The 9,186-nt window shown below is 37.1% G+C and overlaps 1 protein-coding gene across 1 annotated transcript; it reads left to right on the forward strand.

Moving 5' to 3' along the window:
- Window positions 1-1,683: 1,683 nt before the first annotated feature.
- Window positions 1,684-8,909, forward strand: LOC150083435 (uncharacterized). Its single transcript, XM_090377281.1, has 6 exons — window positions 1,684-1,887; window positions 2,695-2,750; window positions 5,038-5,148; window positions 5,458-5,493; window positions 6,210-6,251; window positions 8,757-8,909. Exons 1-6 carry the CDS (start codon window positions 1,758-1,760, stop codon window positions 8,793-8,795), a joined length of 414 nt encoding a protein of 137 aa, XP_090233407.1. The 5' UTR covers window positions 1,684-1,757; the 3' UTR covers window positions 8,796-8,909.
- Window positions 8,910-9,186: the final 277 nt, after the last annotated feature.

The following is a 9,186-nucleotide window of genomic DNA, read 5'->3' on the forward strand; positions in this document are numbered from 1 at the left end:
TTTTTGAGGCACCACTGTATCATCCACCAACAAGCGTTAGCCAGCAAAAGATTAAATACTAAAAGTGTTATGGACACAGCTTTCAAAATCGCGAATTCCATCAGAGGACAATCTCATCAAAGGAGACTTTTCAAAATGCAACTCGATGGAAATTAACCAGATCTGATATTACACACAGACGTGAGGTGGCTTACGGTTGGCCTTATCACAGTATATCCCCGATTTTGAAAGCTTTGCAGATGATATGAACACACAAACTTCGCATAAATTAAAATTTTAAATACGTATGAATTTAAAATAAGAATTCTGAATTGTATTGAATTTTAAAATTTATAAACAACATTTTTCAATATGTGTTGATTAACCTTTTTAACCATGTGCAATGAAATTTTTGAGATGGTAACCGATCGCGGCACAATTTGAAGGAAAAAAGTAGATCCCATCACAAATTAAGTTGGTCACCCCTGCCATAGATGATCCTCTGAAATTCCGATATCTGTAGAGTTCATGGAATCTCGTGACTTATTCATTATACTTCAAGGTTCAGGAAGTATTTTAGTAGTTGATTGTTTATTCGTTGTTTCAGCTTTATGTAAACTACATTTGTAGGAAGCTCGACTGGCATATGACATTTTGCGATATGACTTGATTCCACTACATCAGACAGATTGTTTACAGATACTGCAAGTTAAAAAGTCAGAGCAACAGCTACACTTTTTTTTGGTGTCAATTGAACATATGGAGCCATGCTTACACCCCCCGGAAAACAGGATACTAATGAGTGTGTATACTCTACCAACGCCGTATTTATAGAAACGGCTGATGCAATACCTTGCAATTACTGTCTGATGCAATAGAAGCATTATCTGACGCAATACCTTTGCTTTGCAACAAACAAAATGACTGTAATCAAACAATATCTTATAAATACGTTTCACTACAAATGTTACTTTTTTTAAGGTGATGCAGTGTTTTTGTCCGCCACTGTATATTATATCTGTAAATTGCAAAAGCAATTTTTGAGTAGAATTAATGGCTTAATACGAGTATCAGGCAACAAAGAAAGGTCTAAGTAAAAGATTATAACCATTAAAAAAAACGGAAAGGAAGAAATTCTGTTAAGGTGTTTTAAACGGGAAAAATAAGATTTATTTTATACTCTGGAACGGGAGTTTCAGATCATGGGAGGGGTTATAATCAGGGGAGTTTACAGTGAAGAGACAATGAGAAAACTGTTACTACAGTTAGTGATATTCTTTGGATTGAAGACATGATGTCGATAATTCATTTCTTGCCTGGACTACGACCAAGGAGGTTGTAATGTAACCAAAGAAATTTAAGCGTCTTATAATCGAAAATTCTTTTCTGAGCGTCTTAAGAGTAGCGCGAGTTTATACTGCTGCTTATAATACACATACGCAATATTAAAAGGTTCTTTATTAGACTGCCCGATGGCTGTTTATGGTTGATATCACTTTGACGGATGTTAAATTTGACCTTTTGGTGAGCTGTAGATACCATACGGGCAACTCATTAGTTGCATGTCCTTCAGATTGTCCGTTCACCTTAGGGCTCTCTACTCGCGCAGTTCTAATAATGATAAAAAACTAAATAAAAAAAAACAAAAACGGAACTCTCCAGGATGCAACTTACTATTTAATTAAAATCGAACTGCACATATAAACTCAAATGCGAAAGTACGACTTCCATATCTCAACAAGATTTTTAGAATATTCGGGAAAATACGTTCAGGCAGGATGAACTCTACTCTTGCATTCTTAATCTTGTTGACGCTTCTGTTCACTGCAAGCGCAAAACCTAGATTACAGAATGCTGAATCAGAAGAATCTGAGGAGGATTCAAGTCTATATGACACAAGTGTATGCGGTGAGTTATGAATATCTTTCAAATTCTTTTTCGGTATTTCATTATCAAAGATATTTGCTTTTCTTTTTCTTGTAATGGGTTGTTCGAAGCGGCCCAAATTATCATGCCCCCCCCCTCCCCTATGATTTTATAAGCTGTAGCCTTTTAGACAGTTTCTGTTTCCAGAAAAATCTTTGGACATTTGCATTCACCTGTGCGCCATTGTGAAGTTTTTGCATTTCGCGAACTAAATTTCAAATAGAAGTATTACAACGAGAGAAGGTTTTCACTGTGCACACTCTGCCAGAGTAGAATAGAATATTTCACCAGGATTCCCTCTTTGTTATTCGACTAGACGTATTGTACTACCAGTGCTTAAACAATGTGGAATATTATATTTATATTAAATTAAATTATATTAAACAATGTGGAATATTTCAATCAGTAACCGGAGTGGTTAATCGTGTTGACTCCTTATTTATTATTATTTTATTTATTTTTTGCCGGTTCCTCAGTTTAGGGAATTTTCTTGATTCCCTATGTTCACTTCGATGCTGATGGGTGGGGGGGATTAACGCGTGGTATCTGACCTACCTCCTTGCCACCCCGGAGACGATACATGCGTGGTTGTGGCCCACCTCCTCATGGCATGGACGGCTGCTGGGAGGCAGCATTTGTCTTCTGGTGATGTAAATTAACTCAATAACTCTTCTTCCTCCATAATTTGATTTTCGCTGTACTTGCAATGATTTTCAGAAATTTGATTTAATTTAATAAATTATGTTTATGATAATATTAATTAATTTTTTTATAATCTGTTATTTTTAGCTTCCATGGAATTGATGATTCAGTATGCAGATTGCTATGCTTCGACCACTGGGGAGGTATGCATAATGTATTTTTAGTAATTTTTTTCTAAAGATTTATTTCCATTACAATTTATTCAAATATTTCCCTTTAATTTAAAGCGTATAAAAATTTAAAAACAGGTGAGCGTTGGTTTTAAACAACTTTGATTTCTAATGTACAAAGCCTTGACATTATCATTGAGTTGCTCTGGGTTTACTTCATCGAGTTTACTCTCTGGGTTTACTTTATTGAGTTTACTTCAAATACCAGCCATTGCCTAATGGGAAATGGACATTTATGAAAATCTGCAACCGTCCTGTATGATAGACATTCCGCGATGAAAGCCATCCAGTGATAGCAGAAGGATATATTATTGATATAAGCAGTAACTAAATGTTAATAAATTCATATCAGTTACGATATTTTGGAGGATGAGTGAAAAACAGTTCATCACTTTCGAATCGAGTCCACCAATCTGAACTTCCAAATTTTGAAAACACCTAACTTTAAATATACAGTAATGGGCACTTTACATTCGCCGCTACTGATAACTGACCTGCTGAACTTAAAAGGTTCTAGAACGTCCATCAGTAAAAATACCCGCTACCCCCCAAAATTATTCAAATATCCCTACTTTCATACTCCATTGGAGTTTTTCGGATCTGTAAAAAATCAGATTAGATTGGTATATAAGGAAGATATGCGAACCAGCATAATAGGTTTTTGTGCAATGTCACGTAGAAACGAGCTAACTAATTTATAGAAGGACGTTATTGCCGGACAGCCCACACACCATTCAAAAGCGACCTTCGGTAATGTCATGATGAAATAGAAGTGTGGTGGTATCGTCGAAGCCTAATTACGCCCAGGAAGATCCGGTAGCTCACCTCATATGGATAGAGGATAATCAGGAGGGTGAATGACAATCTCATCAGTCGTCCTTGCAAAACATCAACCAGGAGCTTAAGGAATCAACAGGAGTCGAAGTCTATATAAATACATTATGATCGGTATGAATACATAATGAATACATTAAGTTCCACAGCACAGCATTCCTGCACTCGTCGGTAGCACAGTTGGCAGAATCACCGTTCTCCATACACCAGACGGAAAAGACCTGAGTTCGAGTCCCGTCAATGACGCAAGGAATCTTTATGGACCTTTCTCACAATGTGTCTGAGTTAGTCGATCTCAGGAGAGGGTAGCATGGTTTTCACCCGGAAATTGTTCTTCCAGCAAACAGAAAAGCAAACTGAGAGCACACAATTTAGAGACAGTATACATGGAGCAACATAACCTTTGTCGCTGATGCTTTGTCGCTAAATTCCTACAACAACTTAGGCCATATTGTACCGTATTAAGATGCCTGTAAACCGCCTTTATTCTGTGATCGATTTGCTGTTTGTTGGAAGAAAATCCGAGTTTGTGGGAGGAAAACCCAAGCTAACCTGCCGGAGACCAACTAACTCAGCCACGCACTTTGTGAAAAGGTTCATAAAAATTCCTTGCATCATTGACTAGATTCGAACTCTGGTCTGTTCTAACCGGTGTGGGCAAAATGGTGCTACCCACGAAGTCTTAATGGGACAGCGGCAGCGCATAAGTCAAATACAAGCAATCACTAATGTGCAAAGAATGCAATAGTTGGTCTATAGAGGGGTTAACATCAGTTCTCTGGAGTGAATAACCTCGGTACAAGCTGTTCCAATCAGTCGAAAAGGTGAGAGTGTTCAGAAAATTCGGAGAACGTCTGTTGATGGAGTGTATTGTGCTAAAAATGAAGTTCAGAGATGGTGGAGTTGCTATGTGGCCTAGTATCTTTGGAGATTGCGCAGAGAACCCCGCGCCCACCTTAACGTTTTGGAATATCAGGATATGGTAGTTCTTTGTTACGTATGTTTATTCTAACAGGAATATGCCCCATGCCATACCGCCCGCGCTGTTTGAGAATGGTTCCTCATTTGTACGGTACAGAACACATGTGTGGAACGTCGAATGCAGGCCAGATCGACATATCCCACACAAGTAGCTGTCGTTCATTGGTGGAAAGAAGAGTAGAGCGTGCCACAGTTGTCAAATGGGTTCCGACACGCTATTGAAATGAGTGGTAGTGACATCAACGGGAAACCGACCTGTCTCAGAACAATTTTTGAAGAATAGTGCACTCCAGTACGATCGCTCTTCCTTTACTTCCACAAGATATAAAATTCATTCTGGGTAAAAATAGATGCATTTCTCTCCCAGCCCATAAAACATGTATAGTTTAGTTTCTACTAGTTAAGTCCCTTATTAATATTTTCTTTCTTTTTTTTTAATTTTTAGTTAGGAAGATATATGAACGAGTGCTTATCGCCAAAATATCCCACGGAAGAGAATATATTTCTGGCAGCCATAACTGATTTTTGTAGCGGAAACCGAGAAGTAGTTTATGAGGTCAGTAACATTTAATTAATATTATAATTAGTAATAAAATATCATAATTGAATTGTGTCAAACTTACCATCTAGTCCATCCTTGCAGAAAACTCATTTCAACCTTGGATTTGATTTCAAACGCAAAAGATCCTTTTATCAAAAAAATAACCACTTTTCTTTAACTAAAATGATTATTCTTAACATAAATTACGAAAATTATGTATTGGGTAAATTTAATACATAAATATGTAATGTATTTCCCTAAGTTGATTTTTAATTATCAATAAGAATATAATCTTAATTAATAATTAAAGTATTTTAATTTCAGGTCACGGAGTGCGTCTGGAACAAACTTCAGCCAGTAGTAAGTATTAGCTGTACATAAAATATGCAATAAAATATAATCAAAAATGTAAATAAGCATTTAGTTTGTTTAGATAAGCACTCGCGTGGTAGTTATTTATGAAATGTTTTCAACTGTCATGGTTCCGTATCCTATTACTATAACCTTCAAATTTGTCAAATAACCCTTTATATTAGAAAAGCAGCTCCAAGGGCACTTTAAAAACACAAATTGAAGGTTGTGTAAGTCATATCCAGAGGGGTTCCCCTTATATTTGAAGAAATGGGACTGTTTGTTAGCTGAGGAATTCGGCTTGAGTTCATTTAAGAAACCTGAAAACTACAAACCTGATTCGTTGGTTCTTTTACACTCAATTTAATAAAGAGTTTCAATAGAAGTGGGCTCTTGGTTCAGAGTTAACTACTTTATAGATAACACGACAGCCTTTTTAAAATTTGAAATAATCGCCATTTTATTCAGTAGGAGTCTGATTTTAGAAATTTTTATAAGAATTCTAAAAATTGTTTCTAAAGATTCAAACGTACAGACACTGAAAAAACTACCACAACATTAATACAATAAATAATACGCAGTGTTCAATTTTTATATGGAAAATTCATTCAATGTTGTTTTTAAAAATATTGTTTTCAATTAATTTTTTGTTTCAATCCAAACGGAAAATTAAATTTTTTATGAGATTTTGTTGTTCTATAAAAATAATTTGCTAACTTTTTCAGACTCCTGACAAGTTGGACATGATCAGGCAAAGCGAACATGAGGCAAGTATTAAATCTCTCTCTCTCTCTCTCGCAGTCTTAATATAAGATTTTTTTTCATATTCAAACAATAATATTAAAATCCAAAAAGTATTCTGGACTAAAGGTGCATCTGGCTACTACATCAGTTAATTTATTGATACAAAATGCAAGAGTATTCATAAAATACACTGAGTTGGTTTTGAGTCAGCGACACCCCCTTTAGTAGGAATGGACAGATCTGTGACCCTGGCAAAGGCTCAAAGTCGGGAACGGCTGCCACAAGATTGTAATTCGCATACTTGGCGATCAGTTTTTGAGTGTCTGCCAGGAAGAATGGTCGGCGTCCACTTCGACCCTGGAATGATTGTGAGTGAAAGACGTTTAGGTGACAGTATCTCGACAACAGCCAATATGTTTAAGTGCTCCTGTTCTGTTGTGTCACGAGTCTACCGTGACTAGCTCAATAGCGGTTGAACAACCAAGCAAATGTCACACGCGGGACAACCACATGTGGTTGAACACCGAGGTAAGCAGGCGTCTTGTATCTTGTCTCGTCTCGTAACATAGTGGTATAGAGTTTCATGGAAGGAACCACAGGTAGTTTACCACATCTGCACCGTACTACATTATGAAGAAGTACAAAATATCCGTAAATGCCAGAAAAGTGTAATTCTTTGTTTAAGCAGTTCTATGTATTGTTGTGTCTGTGGCCACTTGGTCGCAGAGCTCCTAGTGGTGCACTGAGTTACTCGCCACTGCTACCGGGTGGTGATCTAGGCTGCCAGTCTCGTAACACAGCAGCGACCCAGTACAGTTGGCCAACTAACAACTAGCAAAACCAATATTCGCATGGGTGATAATGAGCCAGAGATTACGTCGTATAGACTGTGGTAGATAACGCCGTAGAATACCCATGATTATTTCGAGGTACAGAAAACTGCTCCTATCATGGGCACGTCAGCACCAACAATGGACCAGTGACAAGTGGAAATCTATCACCTGGTCTGATGAATCCCATTTCCTTTCTGATTTTATCATAATGATGGGCGTATCAGCACTTGGAGAAAGCAACGGGAGGCACCGCCACATGGATGCACTAATTAAGTAATACTTAATCCTACTGTTCGTTTTCGGCAGGCCGGAAGCGGTGGTGTTATGGTTTGGGGACTGTTTTCGTAGCATTCCATGGATCCTCTGATCACGGTTACTCAACGGTTTGGTGAGAATGCCAACGAAGGCCATTTCTTCACGATGAAAATGTATCCAGAGAGCTGTAGCGTCTGTGAACACCAAAAAGCGCCATGCCACAAGGTCGAGCAGGTATCTTGTTCAGAAATATGATGATGAATTCTTTGCCCTTCCATGGCCGCCGAACTCACCCGATCTCCTCTCAACTTAACATGTTTGACACATTCTGTAAAAGCACTTTCGCTGCTACGATCATCCACCGGAAAAATGAGTTGTCAGTGGGTGATCGTAGTATTACCGAACACAGTCTGCAGCGCATGTGTGGTACTACCGCAGGATACCCTGAAAAAATTTGTGCAGTCCAAATGCAAGACGTATAAAAGCTGAACTGCGGAAAAAGGTGGCACAAGAGGTAATGTAGATGTCCTTAACAAAACTCCAACTCTCTGTAGAATAATGACGTTCTACGCCAATACAATCTCGCGCAGGTACTCTGTTGAAGATATGTGTACTACAGAACTGGTCTTTCGTGGATAAAATTCTGACTTTAATTCCATGGAACATCTCTCAGATTAGATGGAACAATGAATCTGTACATGATCAACATATCGCGGTGTCCGAATATTTTTAGAGTATACGAGAGTTTCTTTTCTAATAATATCTATTGTATTTGCAGCGACTAGCCACTGAATGGTGTAACGTAGAATATTAAGAAAATTTATAATATGACCATCATCTAAGGACAAGTTAAAAGTTCTTGTAAGGTTTTAGGAGCATCAGCGACTAAGGCTTTATAGACTGTAAATTATGTGTTCTTTGGTCGATTTGTTGTTTTCTGGAATTAAAATCCGAGTTTCTGGGAGAAAAAACCAGAGCTAACTTCGCCTGAGACCGACTTATTCAACCAAGTTGTGAAAATGACCCATAAAAATTCATCGCACCATCTATGATCGCATAATCAAACTCAGCTCTTTTCCAACCGGTTTAGGGAATACGACGAATCTACCAACTGTTCTACCCACTTGGGCAAAGTTAAAAGTGATATATTTGATTACACTTTGGTCAGAAGAATGCTTATTGCACATTATTATCAATTCCTGTTTATATTTTGTATTGTTTCGGGAGAGTGCCAGTCTGCTTGTCAAAAAAAGCTTAGGTTGATTCTTCTTGCAAAGAACTACTTTGAATCCAACTATTATTGCTTATCATATTTTAATTATTTTTTAATTTTATGATTGTTATTAAGATACTTGAACATTGTATGAAACGTTATGAATGAAACAGGTACTCATAATTAAAATATTAATTTTGTCTGATGTAAAAATATCTATATTTCAGGTATGTATCCATCACATCCAAGAACAAGAAGGGTCCTAGGAGATCAGTTTTTATTAAATAGGATGTCGCATTCGGGAAAATTTTTTGGAATACAATTTCGATTTTAATTGAAATTATCAGCTAATATGATACAATAAACCAATTTATTTGGCATTTTTTTCTGTGAATTTTCACTATTTATACATATTTTGAACACTATTCATATTAAAAAGAATAAGAACAAGAAAGATTACAAATATACATTCAGTGATCACTGAATCCGCATAGGTCGCAGTACAATATATATATAAATTCAAAGCTAGTACGCTGGAGCAGAGGTAATTTGAATCTGGTCGTGCAAGTCAACGTGATAAAGTAGCAGTTACAGGACGTGGCAAATACATCACGGAGTTCAAAAGGGGACCATGTACATCAGGTGCTTCTATATCGG

The sequence above is a fragment of the Mastigoproctus giganteus genome, chromosome 7 (genome assembly GCF_048544385.1).
Source record: "Mastigoproctus giganteus isolate SK-2022 chromosome 7, ASM4854438v1, whole genome shotgun sequence".
NCBI classification, from domain to species: domain Eukaryota; kingdom Metazoa; phylum Arthropoda; class Arachnida; order Uropygi; family Thelyphonidae; genus Mastigoproctus; species Mastigoproctus giganteus.